Here is a 14,082-nt window from a genome sequence, read left to right on the forward strand (position 1 = left end):
AGGTGGATGAGAACAGGATGGGATTCAACACCAACAAGTGCAAGATGCTGCACCTGAGGAGGAAGAACTGGCACCATACCTACAAGCTGGCGAACTCCCTTCTTGTCAGTGCAGAGGCAGAAACAGATCTTGGAGTCATCATTTATGCCAAGATGAACATGGGCTGGCAGTCAGGAAGGCCAGCTGCACCTTGTCATGCATCCACAAATGTATCTCAAGTAGATCCAAGTTGGTGATCTGTCCCCTCTATGTGACACTGGTCAGGCCACAGCTGGAGTACTGTGTCCAGGTCTGGGTGTCGCACTTCAAGAGGGATGTGGACAACATGGAGAGGGTCCAGGGGAGGGCCGCTCGCATGATCAGGGGGCATCAGGGCAGGCCCTACAAGGAGAGGCTACGGGACCTGAACCTGTTCAACCTCCAGAAGAGAAGGCTGAGGGGGGATCTAGTGGCCTGTTATAAACTAGTCAGAGGAGACCAGCAGGAATTGGGGGAGTCCCCAAGCAGTGCCAGGAGTGACCAGGAATAACGGTCACAGGCTGGCAGAGTTTAGATTTAGGCTAGGCATCAGGAGGCGCTACTTCCCTGTCAGGGCGGCTAGGATCTGGAACCAACTTCCAAGAGAAGTGGTGCTGACTCCTACCCTGGGGGTCTTTAAGACCAGGCTTGGCAGTCACCTTGCTGGGGTCGTTTGATCCCAGTACTCTTTCTTGCCATGGCAGGGGGTTGGACTTGATGATCTGCTCAGGTCCCTTCCGACCCTACAAACTGTGAAACTATGAAACTATCTTAAAACAGTTTCAGCCGTTTTGAAACTAGTTTATGCGCACTGAACTTTTGTTCTGTTACAAGTTTAAACCACTTTCTGATCACTTAAACCAGTTTGTGTGATGTCTGTCTGTAGCCCAAATAACCTTAGAATGAGGTGTGAAGGCCTGTGGGGTTCCACACAATAGAATGTTTTCTTCAGTTTGCTTTTTTTAAATCCTTAAAAATGTACATTAAAAATGTATAGTGAACATGGAAGTTCTGGAATACCAGTGTTTGAAAAATGTGCCTTGTTTTATATATGCAAGTAGAGTCAGTAGTTTTATATTTACTAAAATCACTGGAAAAGACATGTTCTGGATGGGTTGATTTCTAATATGATATTCTGTTGAGCAGAGAGGCTTGGGAATTCTGTCATCACCAAACATTTCCCTAGAACAAAAAATAGCTTGTGGTAATGGTTTTTGTTTCCTTCTAGGTATTTACATAGCAATGATTTGTTAAACCTCTTTAAATAAATAGTTACAAAAAGCATACATTAATATGAAATTCAGTTGCAATGTCACATACTCAAAATTATGAAATGCTGGAATGTTATCATATTTAATCCTTGCAGTTTCAGGAAGTAGCAGCAAGACTGCCCCAAGTCCAGGAGCACTGCAGAGGTCACGCAGCGACATTGATGTTAATGCTGCTGCAGGTGCAAAGGCACGGCATGCTGCTGGACAGTCATCAGGGGCTGGGCGTTTGTCTGCAGCTGGTCTACCTCCAGGGTCGTATGCTTCACTAGGTGAGGGGATCTGTGTTTACAGTAATTTTCTGTTGGCATTTGCCATAAGCAAATTGTAAGGCAAAAAATAGTCATGTTCAGAAAAAGCACCAGTTAACATATTTTTAACAGACTTAATAGTTTATAGGCACCTTGTCCTTGAAGTATGTCGTCTCTATTGTCTGAGGAATTACCTCTCTCCTCCCTTTGTGGTTCAATTTTCTTTGGAAGGATTATTTTGACTCTAACTTGAGGGTTTGCAAGTGTCCTTTAGACCTTTACAGCTCCCTTTACTGAGAAAGAAGGCCAGTGCAAAGAATACATCTTCGTAATGCTCTTCTAAGAGGTAGATCCAGATGTGCCATGTTCTCTAGAAGCAGATAAATGAACAAATGCCTTTTCTATAGCAATCATGGTATCTGCCAGTTTTTTTAGAAGCAGTGCGCAAGTCACCATTACAGACCACTCGCATTTAAAATTATACTCAACATTTCTGTAGTTAATGCATGGTTACTCAAGTCTCGGAAGTGGAGTAAAATAATTTCATCTTTAAATCTGTCAGTGTTTTATACAGTGCCCAATGCAGGTATCAAGCGTTTCCTCCTAAGAAAGCTGCTTCAACTCTATTTTACTTACTGTTTTTTTTGGTGACAGCTAATTAGCTTTCTTTAGGCAAAAAAGTTCTGCTGTCCATCCCAGTCAGACCCAGCTTTTTGCAGTTGCACCATCAGTGAGGAAGCATGAGATACCCTTATGCAGACTGTTTATGCTCTGGATGGTGGCAGGGAGATATAACTTTCACAGTACCACTTCATTTCCCTTCATTCAAGATACCAAAGAAAACCTAGAAGCAGATAGTAATTCCAATGTTACCAAACACAATCAGTAAAAGTGATGAAAGAAGGACAATGTGTGCATGTGGTCCTTTTGTTAATTTGTCTTCTGTTTTATGAGGCTTTAGGTGGGTTTCGGCAATGTATTCAACCATTTTTGCAAACATGAAAGCTGGAAACTTTTTCGAGAGCTAAGATCTTCACTGGAACAGTGCCCAACCCCCTCCTGCCTCTCCCCTACTCCTCCCCAGAGTATTGGAAACTTCTTCATAACTTCAAGTATCTCAAGGCATGCGCCTGGAAAATTGTGAAAGTGGAAAACGCTGTAGCTGATAATCTGTCTCTGGCCTCCCTTGGGGTGCAACACTGTTCTTTATCAGGATTCTTAAGGCAAAGCCAAAATTTAGTTCTTTATTTTACAAGCACCTGGGAAGTGAAGTGAAAGTGAAGAGGCGTTAGAATGATGGACAAGGGAGAAGAAAAAAGAGGTCAAAATGAGGAGTTAATACAGAACAACAAAATTATCCTGCCTATGAGAGTAACACATTTTATTCATATTGATTAAATGTAAGGATTACTTTGGGCATAACTTAAAAAGAAATTGAACCTTGGGTTGAATAGTGTTATGCTATAAGAACATCTAAAACAGCAACATCAAAATTACCTTTTGCTCCCGGTTGGATATGGACCACAAGGCTTCTTGTCGGCTGGATCTGGCCTGGGACCTGGGTTGGCAACTGCAGCCATCACAGCAAGTATTGGGCAAGGAACTATGGACCAGGCAGCTGTCTGTCATGGTGGAGGCTTTTCAAGTAGTGGTGAAGAGCACAGCCCTCACTTGCCCCTGCTGCAGCTGATGGTTATGTTTACCAGGGTCCCAGATTCTGCAGTAGGCATGGCCTACTGTTGGCTGTGTCCTCAAACTCTGGTGCACTGGTAGCCCAGCAGGGAGGTCTAGCCTGGAGGCTGCATGTTTTACACCCCATATCTAAAGGATTACATATTTAATTCCCAGCATTTGCAGTGTTGTTCACAAGCACACACAAATCTTTAGTGTAGTAAATACTGGGACTTGTATGTAAGGAAATGACAGTAGTGGAAGGAACTGCTGATGCTACCAGTTTCATATCTTGTATGTTTTGGGCTCATTCTCAATGAATACTTGAACAGCTCCTTTAGTATTTGGAAAGCATTGCTTCTAGTAAGTACCATTTGGACTTCTGCAAAAAGCTGCTAGTCTTGAGTTTGAATGGAAAAATGACCTGACTGGAGATATGTTTGATAGAAAAATGTGTATACTATGCATGACAGATGTTGATATTGTAGATAAAACAGAATTTGAGTGTACTGGCATAGAAATGAAATAGCTAGAATTTGGTCTTTGCTGTTCTTTCTAAACAGTGTTTTAATATGGAGTTTGACAGGTAATAAAACTTTTAGAAGAGACTTCTTTTGGTCAAGTAGATAACACTAAAAAGATAAGGGTCTGGGGCAGAGACTGCATAAACTGGTTTGACCCAGATCAGGCGAGTCTGATACTACATTCAACCAAGTTTATCTCAGACTGGTTTCAGCCATTTTCAAACTGGTTTATGTGCACTGAACTTCTGTTCTGTTACAGGTTTAAACTGGTTTATGTGTAATGTCTGTCCATAGCCTTTTGTAGTTTCAGCCCTGACTTAAATTGGTGCTGCTGGACAGTAGGGTTTGAGGAAAGGGCACACAAGAAATGTAATTTAGAAGTGGCAGCGGAGCCATGTGCTGCTCGGATGGGATGAGCCCAGCCAGAGCAGGAGGGGCTCAGCTGCATTTTCCCCCTACCTGCGCCGGTCAGTCCCAAGTGGCACATGGCTCTACCACCGCCTGTGCTGGCTAGTGCCAACCTGGCTGGGCTCCTCCTGTCCCCAGCAGGACGTGGGAATCTGGCTTCAGCTGCATGCTGCTCCAGATGGGACAGACCCACCCAGGTTGGCACCAGCCAGCAGAAGTTGCAGTGGAGTCCGTGTGCTGCTCAGGACTGACCAGTGCAGGCAGGGGAAAGTGCAGCTGTGAGCTCCTGCTGCTCTGGCTGGGCTCATCCTGCCCTGAGAGGCACATGGCTACTCCTCTTCCCACACGCAACGTGTCAGCAATGTCAAGATGACGCGGTGCGTGTGGGAACCTTGTCCCTTCCCCAGCCCTTCAGGGGGAGGGACAAAGGGTGGGAACAAAAGTAAACAGTGTTTACTTTCGTTTCCCATCACAGCACCTCGGGCCTCGGAAAATGCCTTGGCGGGTCACGTGTTGGATAAGCCTGATGTATTGCATGCTGCAGGGCACTTTTCCCTGTATAAATAGATATTTTTTTCTTTGTCGTATGTCACATGAGAGTTCTTTAATGAGTAGGCTTTACAGTACTTTACAAATTAAAAGGAAGATAACTGTTTATGCTTGAAAGCTGTTTCTTTTGGATTTCTTTTGAATGACCTTTTTAAGGTTTAGTTTTTTAACAGTATACTTCCTATATATCCTTCGTATGTAATACTCCTGGTTTTATGCTTCCTTCTTCCATGGCCAGTGGGAATTTCTCAGAATTCAAAATTCTGAAACTTAAAACTATCTCACCACTGGATGGCATGTCTCTCCCTGACGAGGGTGTTTAGTCTAGGACACATATATGTGTTCTCCAGCTGTGAGTCACAGTGTAATCCACCTTATAGAATTATATTTCTTTTCTCTTAGCTTCTGAATATAACCTAAAAACAACATGAATTGCATATAAACTGAAGCAGTGTCAAAGCATGTTCCAGAATGTGCCCTGATTGCAACAACTCTTTTGTCAGTTTAATTTCAGTCCCATTGCTTCATTTCCATAGCTTTGCTGATGGTGAATTTCAAGTGTGACAATTCAGATAGCATTATTTAATTAGCTACTTTTTCCCCACTTAGTGCAGCTTCATATTCAAAACTGACAAATTTAAGAGATCATAGGATCTACTTGCCTCTCTGTTATTTCCTTTTTATTAGTTGAAGAGAACTCCCCCATACTTGTTACTTAATTAACAGTGTTTTGTTTTAAAGGGGCTAGTTCTAGAAAAAAATACCGTGTTATCTGCCAGGTTTAGCCATTTAAAAATCTGTTTAACGCCCCAAGTTACAATTTCTGATCAGAATCCAGCAGGTTGTGCATTTGTTATGTAGTAAACACTATAGAGCAGTGGCTTTCAACCTGTGATTCGTTGACCCCTGGGGTCTGTAGACTGTTTAAGGTGTCCGTGAAAGATGACGATCAATCAAAAGTATGTCAATACCCACACTTACAATTCAAAGGGGTTCACAACTCCATTTGAAATTTCCAAAGGGGTCTGTATGTACATTCGAAATGTTTAGAGGTCTGCAAAAAAAAATCTGGATACACCTTTCCACTCTCTCACACTCGCACACTTCTCTCCAGTTGAACTTGTAAATATGTAATACTTTTAAACTGTATGTACTGGTTTTCCTTCTGATATGTCTTTATTTTGCTGTCCTTTTTTTCATAAACTTTCCCATAAATTTCTTCTTTAAAGTTTCATGTTAAGTAGCAGAATTTCTGCAGAACTGGAACCATTGTGCGTCAGTAACATTATAAAAGCCCCAGAATTAAATTTCCACTAACAGTTGACTGCCAAACTCTGAAAGAGTAAATAATTTCTGCTTTTAAGGCTTTAAGTTTTTGCATCTTTTGGGAGCATATGGGGGGTCTCAGATGCCATATTATGACTTTCCGTATACTAGAATGAGGACCATAACTTTTTGAAAGTTAGTTAATAAGTACATGCATTGGATGTACAGTTTCTGCAGTGTTTAATATTAATGTAGTTTCCTTAATAAATGTTTTATCAGTCTGTTGCCTGCACCTTTATTCTAACACACTAAGTTTTCCTTGTTTCTTTGCCTGCTCTTTGAACAAAGAGGATACTTCTGACAAGATGGATGGTAAGAACTTGTTTTGTCTGTCCTCCTCTAAACCTATTAAAACGTCTTTGAGTTTGCATTTCATGTAAAGTTTATGTGCATACTTATACTACTCTATTAACTAATGAAGTCTCTCAAAATTCTTTGTGAACCCTCCTGTATCATAATCTTGAAGTCTTAATGTACATCTGTTTTGTATTATTACTGCAGTTGTCAATGTCTTATATGTGTTGTCCAGCTGCAAAAGAAACTTCATGCATATTGACACATCAGAGTACAAATAGATTTTATCTTCTTTCAATCAGCTGGAACATCAGCAATTTTGAACTGTTTGTTTTTAGAGTTTTGTATTTGTTACATTTAAAAGTTTATGTACAGTGTGTTCCATCATGTTTCATGGTTTCCTCTGTGCAGCCAGCATAGTCAGATTTTATTTTCCCCAAGAAAGACTTTCATTTAAAAAAAACAGTGGAGGAGAAGGCACTTTATTTAAAAAATATTTTAAGGGCATTTATTTTTAAAGTTAGGATTGCTTTATTTAAAGAATATTTCATCAGAATCTGTGTTTTGAAATAGTCCTATTTAACTTCTCAACATGCTAGGATATTGTAGCAAATAAACAATACCCTATGTAAGCCTTCTCCTAGTTGGATTCTTAAAAGTATTGTTGAATGTTCTGAGCTTTATAGTCTTCCAAAAATGTATAGATTTTTGTCTCTAGCTTGGTTTTAGCACTTATTTTTATAGCTATATATTGTATACTGTTTCAGTTGTTCGCTTAATGTATGTATCACTGTAATGGAAAAAGCCTTGAGAGAAGCTGCATCCTTACTGTAGTTGCTGCTCTCCTGAAACTATAGGAGCAGAGGTTGTCATTTGCCCAAAGGTGTTACAAGGGGCCATATTGTAAAAAAGCCAAAACACCAACTCAGCAGTAGAAAATTCTAAGCCTGATTTATTTGCAGAGAACTCTTTGTGGTTTAGTGAACGTTTAATATTTTTTGCTATATACATTGCTACAATATCCTAGCATGCTGAGGAAAAATTAGGAACTGCCAGCAAGAAAGTAGATTATATTCCTCTTTACCCATAAATTAGTGAATAATAAATACCCAAATCGGACACAGGAGGCGAGGTGGTCTCTAAAATACTAGCATCTCAAGCAATATCAAAATTCTTTATAATCATTACAGTAAATTGCACTTTGTAGCAATAACAAATATAGAATGTGGTGTCTGCTAACGTCAGTTCAGATCCCTTAATACTGGGGAGGAGTCGCATTTTTAAAATAGCATTGTAGCTAGTGAGGAAAGAATATATAGACTCCTACAAAATCAAAATTGCTTATGTTGCAGTTGATAGGATTTCTTTGTATATAATACTACAACAGTTTTACCCTTGACTGCTGTGGTCAGGTTACCTTTTTATCACTGCGCTCACTTTGGAATTTAAGACCAGTAGAGAATTCAGAAAGATTTTTTTTTAAATTACCAACCAACCGTTGGGGAACTTTAAAAACCTGTCACTACCTGAATATATTCTCCTATAATTAGACCTTTGTTTCAAAGATGCTAGGGGCAAAAGGGTACATGGACATCTTCCATCTCTGTCCACTGTTTGGATTATACATTTATCCCATGCTTCATCACAGTAACAGATGTACTCAGATTCAGCAGTCTCATTTAATTGTAGCTTGTGCTCTAAGGAAAGCTGTCTAGTTTTTCAAAGTTTTAAGCAAAAATTTATCTCGCATAAGTCCTTTCACCTCCTCACCTGCAGCATCTTCCTTCCCTCAGATTATCTCTGCCCACTATTTAAAGCACTATCTGTATTACTTGCTTCAGTCTAGAGGTTGTTTTGAAACTCCTTGGAGAAGTGTTTAATTTGTGTGCACCTGTTATCCCTTTCTCAGGAGTAGCTTTCAGTAGGACACTTGATTTGAGGTCTTTGAAACAAATCTAGATGTGCTATTTTTAGATCAGTTTCACTCATGAATGATGAGAACTTTTCTTTTTATTTTGTTATACAGTGCTTTTCAAAGACAGTTTGGCATCACATACTGTATTCCAGTAATTTGGTACCAAGCAGTCCTTGACATACTGTTTTAGTTTAATGGTGGAGTTGCAACATGAGAGCAGGGTTTTAGACTCCTTGTATAATATGCTTAGTTTCCTTAAGGATCATAGGGACAGTCTGAAAAAAGGAATTGAATCAAAAAGTAATAGTACTGTTTGGAATATCATTGTTTTGTTATTTTTTCTGTTTAGGAACAGCTTCTGAAGATGGTAAGAAAATAAATCTTTTGTTAGATTAGCAAATACTTTCATCTTCATACCTTCATCAATACAAACTAAATTATAGAAGTAGAACTATGTCATTGGGGTGCTTTGGGTTCATCTTGTTAGTTAGTTTATGCACCTAAGAATAATAAGAAGTTATTGTTGTAGTATTTTTTGTAATTCTGCTGAATTAATATTTTAGTTTTCAAGTACTCACCTGCAACAAAAATGTCATTGCCTAACATTTTTAGAGTAAGATAGCAGTTTTAGATTGGAATCATAAATATTTTTTTAAAAACTTTCATCCCCTGCTAGAATGTGCTCTGATGTGGGAAGCAGGTGCTACCATCAATCATCTACTTGAAATTTGAAAATCTATTTACATTGCATTGTTAAAATGCTTCCAAACTAGCACCAGACAATAGATGCAGTCTCTAAATGAATAGTCAGTATGTTTGTGTCAACATTCAAACATATTTTTTTGTGTGTTAATGAAAATTTAATTGGGCTTTGAGCAGTAATTTGGCAACATAACCAAATGGTGGTACTCTATATTCCTGCATTCACTGGTTCAAATTCTGAGTACAATTACATGTCCTGCATCCCCATTAAAATCAGTAAGAAACATTGACATATCATGGGCATAACCAAGGGTAGAGTTTGACCCAGTCTAACTGGTGATGCTAATACATTGTTTACTAATACCCAAGTGAATAACCTCCTTTATCCTGACTCTCTTCTCATAGACAAACTTCTATGGACTTTTCCTGTACTTGGATGAATAATATATACTTGACTGGTCTCAGTTCTTCTGTGGAAAGCCTAATGGGGCTCAAACCTAGATACAATTAATCTGTGTTTCTAAAACTTTTGGGTCAAGTATTGATCTTGTGTTTCTATAAAACTTCAAAATTGAGCACACTCTTCAATTGGTTTAGCTGTTAAACTCAGTAGTCCGTTCACAAGCAGTTTCCTTTCACAACCTTCATACCAAGCTTACTGGGCATTTTGACATGTGCTCCTGATCCAGCACTGGGCACTTTTAATTAGCCATGTTAATTAAAAACGCCTGTGTGTCACATGCATCAGTGGTGCATCCCAGTGCTGAGAAAATGGTGGTGGTGCACTTTGAAATAAAGCATACCGAACATTGTTTTAGTTCAGACCACACCACCGTTTTCTCGGTGTGGAAATGCGCTGTGCCGCTGATGCACGTGATGCATAAGGCTGCCAGATAGATAGTTTCAGTTTGTGTTCCAGCAGACTTGATTAATTGAGTCTGCTCGGATGCGCTGGATTTCCAGCGTGTCGGAGCAGGCTCCCCACACATGTGTAAGTGCCCACTGTTTCTTCATTTTGTTTTTGTGTTTGTGCTAGAAGATTGTTTTAGGGCATAAGTACAGAACTGCAGCTATTCCTTTATTAACAGTAATTTGATTTATGGATTTAGCATTGAATTGGAATACTCCCTTCTTGGTAATTTAAGTGTAGCCTCTGAACATTTTGGGGAACACAGGTGGAAAAGCAGCGGTGGTTCACTCTCCTTAGAGATGAATTGTGTTTTCATTCACCCACACACTTCCCATGTAACCTCAGAAAAGCTTTAAATCCACCTGCAAGTTAGCTTCCCCATCTGCAGAGGAGTGTAGAATTGCTGTACTTCACATTGATGATGAGGTGCCCATAATCTTTAAGATGGGCTCTCATTTAATTTTACAAAAATAAGAAATTTTGCTTAAGAGATTAGCTTTATTTTCCTATAGTAGAGGGGTTCTTCACAGGTTCAAACTACTTTAAAAATCCTGGGAAGTGCTACACAAGTGTAAAAGTATTATTTTAGGTCCACTTCCATGACTATCATAATAATGTTTTGAGGGAAATTACATTTCAGATATCTGAATCAAAGCAGTGCTGCTCTGTGTTGTAAAGAAAGCAAGGTTGGCTTTGTAAACTATAGCATGGAAAAATGGAAATTAGAAGTATTATGATTGTTAATTGAGTAATTATGAGTAGAATATGATATTTTAAAATTTATGCGCACCTCAGGTATTATAAAATATTTTTATTCCATAACCTTTACCTTTTGGGAAAATTGAATTTACATCATTTAACATTTTAAAATGACAACTTAATTTTAAATTTCATTTTCTTACTGAGGCACATACTATGAAAAGAAAGCATTTACACTTTTAACTGATAACATGCTGTTAAAATGAAAAAGTATAATAGATTTCTACACGTATGTTGGTTTGGATTATTTATCTTCATGTTGTTCTTTAATTTTCAGTGATAGTCATTTCTTACAATATTCACAAATCCTATGTCAGTTTTTCTTTCTGACAATAAGATATGTAATGTAATGTTACTTTTTACTTCATAGGGCGTGTACGGACAAAGCTTTCAACACCCTCTGTTGGTATTGGAAACTCAAAAACAGATTCCAGAGGACGTAGTAGAACAAAAGTGGTCTCTCAGTCGCAGCGTACGTATTCTTCATTTATCAGTTATATTTAGAAAAAGTTAGGCCAGATGCTTAAGCGCACATTCATTGGCCAATGGCTATGGTCAAAGTTACTTAAAACAGTAAGCAACATACTGAGTTGTTGTTCTGTGCCTTAGGTTCGTCATCGCCAGACAAAAATGAAGGTATTTTTTTCAGTGTTTTGGGTCAGTAGTATTTGCATGTTTTTGAAATATTTTCTAATTTGTGTTGTCTTTCTTTGGGCAAAATGTTAGGGCCAGGTCATTGCTATTTAAATTAGCATAAAAGGAATGCAATCTGCCTCTAAATCAAATCTGTAGTTGTAACCAACAGTTTCATCCTCTTCCATTCCCACTTCCACCCGTTGTCCATTTCCCAAACATCTTGATGTACTAGGTACTTATAATACTTAGGTTTGATCAATGGGAAATGTGGTAGGGAATGGTGTAACTTTCTACTCTAAGGATACCTGAAAAACTTATTTCTTTAGCACTTAAAAACTTATTGGTTGTTTTTTGGGGGTGGTGTCTGTTTTGTTTTGCTGCTTAGGTAAGTGTATTTTAAGGGTACAGTTCAGACATTGTTTACCTTCCTTTTTCAGCTTAGGGTAGACAGACACAGTTAATGCTGCCTTTACTTGATTTTTTTTGCAAAAATTAAAGTTTTCATCATCTAGGTTTCTGTAATTATTTAATTTCTATCAGTGACTCATATCAGTATAACATACCCATGTAATTCAGCATTAGTATTTTGTATTTCAAAGCTGACATGATAAAAAAAAATCAAAACCATTTAAAAAGATACTATTAGTCTGTTAGAACCTTTAGATTTACTGGTCCTTTTCATTTACAGACTAATTTGGTTCACTGAGGAATCTTGGGGGACCTTTATTTTTGTCTTGTTACAAAATTAGCTTAGTTTTAGTACTGAGGTGATTAATCTATTATGTATAATCTGCTATACAGGTGATTTCCACTGTATCTTAAGGAGTGTCTTTAAATTGTGAAATGACAGTGCAGTTGCAAGATTTGAAAACTGTGATGGGTTATGGAGTCAGTTACCTGTAATTTTTTAATTATCCTTTATTTTAAAATCCACATACTGTCCAACATGAATTTTTGTTGTAGAATTTCTTTTAAATATATTCATAATTTGGGGCCTGATGATCCAACATACACTTATACCATGTCCACACAAGCGTGGATGTTCGTTTCCCTGGGGAAACAATGATACTTTGTGCTGCTGCTACTTGTCCCTGGGGGAACGGTCATGCCACGCACCCTCTGGCACAGCAGGTTACCCCAGGTGGGGTAAGGGTGGCTGGCCCAGCACTAGGCTGGTCTCAGCAGCTTCACCTGGGGGCCTCTTAGGGCTGCAGCAGTGGCAATCCTGCTGCAGCCAGGCTCTGGTTTTGGGCAATGTATGCTGCCCCTCTGTGAGCTGCTCTGCTTTTTTTTTTTTAGCAGGCTTTTTTTGACCCCGGAGGGAGAAAAACCCTGTGCTGCTATCTTGCAGCATAGAGAATAGCTGAATGTGTGGTATGTGGTGCCGCAGGCATGTCTACAGTGCCACCTACTGCATGGCTTTGCTCATCTGGATTGGCCATACATGGCTAATTTATGTGTGGTTGCCATATACTGTTCAGAAACGTATTTTTTTTCAGGAGCATATGATCAGTATACAAACTGTGTTTCTAAAGCTTGCAACTTCAGCTTAAAATTAGTGAGGTATAAGGAATATGATATTCCCATTATCTCACAAATCATTTGTTAAAGGAGAATAATATGTTCAAGTAGGAAAAAAAGCTAAAGGTCTTTAGTCAATACTGTACCTCTTTTAATAGGAGTCGGAAGGAAAAAAGGGGGAGGGGATTACATTTTTCTTACTGCACATCCACCATGTACAAGAAGAAAGTACACCATTCATCTATTAATAATAATCTATTCAGGATCTTATTTTCCAAGAGATAATATCAAGTCAGATGGTCCAGAATTGATAAAGTTTGTAAAATCAAGTTTTTACAGAATCTGAAGACCAACAGAACTGTTTTATATAAGCATTTCAGTAAAAAGTTAATCAAGTAATCTTTCCTCTAAAATGTCGCAAGCCCAATATTGTGTTTACATGAAGATCTTCTAAATGACATTGACTAATTATTGTCCAAGATAAAAATCATGCAAACAGTAAATAGCTAGCAATGGAGTAAAATATACTAAGATTTTTGGTTTAAGATGAAATTCACAATGAAAAGTAGAAAGGGAATATTTAAATCCCCTCCAGGTCTTTATTTAATATATGTGTGTGGAAAACACATTTAATAATTTGTTGATTTAAAAGCACTCAGGATTTAAAGACAAAAAAACCAGTTTCTATCTCAGCTAAAAATTGTTTTTTGAAGTGTTCAGAGCAATTAAAAAAAATGCTGTCTTTAAAGTAATCTTAAATATGGAGATACAAAGTGCAGCCATTATAGTCTTGTATAATGGCAGGTTAAAACAGCCCTGGCAGAATTAAAGCAATGATGCATTTGGGATTGGAAGGTTCTATACCTCAACCTAAATAATATTGCACCTCCTGCTGTGCCAGATGTGTGTAGCCAAAGGTACAATGTTTTCAGCGGGAAATAATATTTCTCTAATCCCCGTTGCACCACTGCTGAGGACATCTGATCCCTGCCTGATCTGCAGGGGCAGCCCTGTCTCTCACCCAGGATTGTCAGGGCCAGGTCTGACAATCATCTTGGTTGTCGGCCCAGTACTGGGACGGCCTACTATATGCATGGCTTTTGGCACTGGGACCCCAGGATTGGTGAGCCTCTGTCCCATACCAGGGTCTCTGTGGCCCAGTAGGTGTAAAAGTGTGGGTTCAGCCTGGCTCCCTGCAACCCAGCATTTTAAAGTGCCTGCAGGACAAGGCAAGAGAGGCTACTAGGCTCAGGGTTTGCCGGGACCCTTGGCTCCTCTCCTCCCAGGGAACCTTGCAACCTGCTGTTCCACTAGGCACTTTTTTGGCATT

At 38.9% G+C, this 14,082-nt stretch overlaps 1 protein-coding gene across 14 annotated transcripts in view; it reads left to right on the top strand.

Annotated features, from left to right (window-relative positions):
• CLASP2 (cytoplasmic linker associated protein 2) overlaps window positions 1-14,082 on the top strand; it is a 221,824-nt gene that overhangs the window by 138,254 nt on the left and 69,488 nt on the right. For 6 of the 14 annotated variants that reach the window (XM_090050336.1, XM_090050323.1, XM_090050327.1 and 3 more), the window contains 5 exons: window positions 1,385-1,558; window positions 6,304-6,327; window positions 8,574-8,591; window positions 10,966-11,067; window positions 11,205-11,231. In XM_090050336.1, the coding sequence (XP_089906462.1) occupies window positions 1,385-1,558; window positions 6,304-6,327; window positions 8,574-8,591; window positions 10,966-11,067; window positions 11,205-11,231 (345 nt within the window). The remainder of the gene's footprint in view (window positions 1-1,384; window positions 1,559-6,303; window positions 6,328-8,573; window positions 8,592-10,965; window positions 11,068-11,204; window positions 11,232-14,082) is intronic. The other 8 variants (XM_090050337.1, XM_090050325.1, XM_090050329.1 and 5 more) reach the window with 5 other exon arrangements.

This window comes from Crocodylus siamensis, chromosome 5 (genome assembly GCF_052110815.1).
Source record: "Crocodylus siamensis isolate JL-2025a chromosome 5, ASM5211081v1, whole genome shotgun sequence".
In the NCBI taxonomy this organism is placed as follows: Eukaryota; Metazoa; Chordata; order Crocodylia; family Crocodylidae; genus Crocodylus; species Crocodylus siamensis.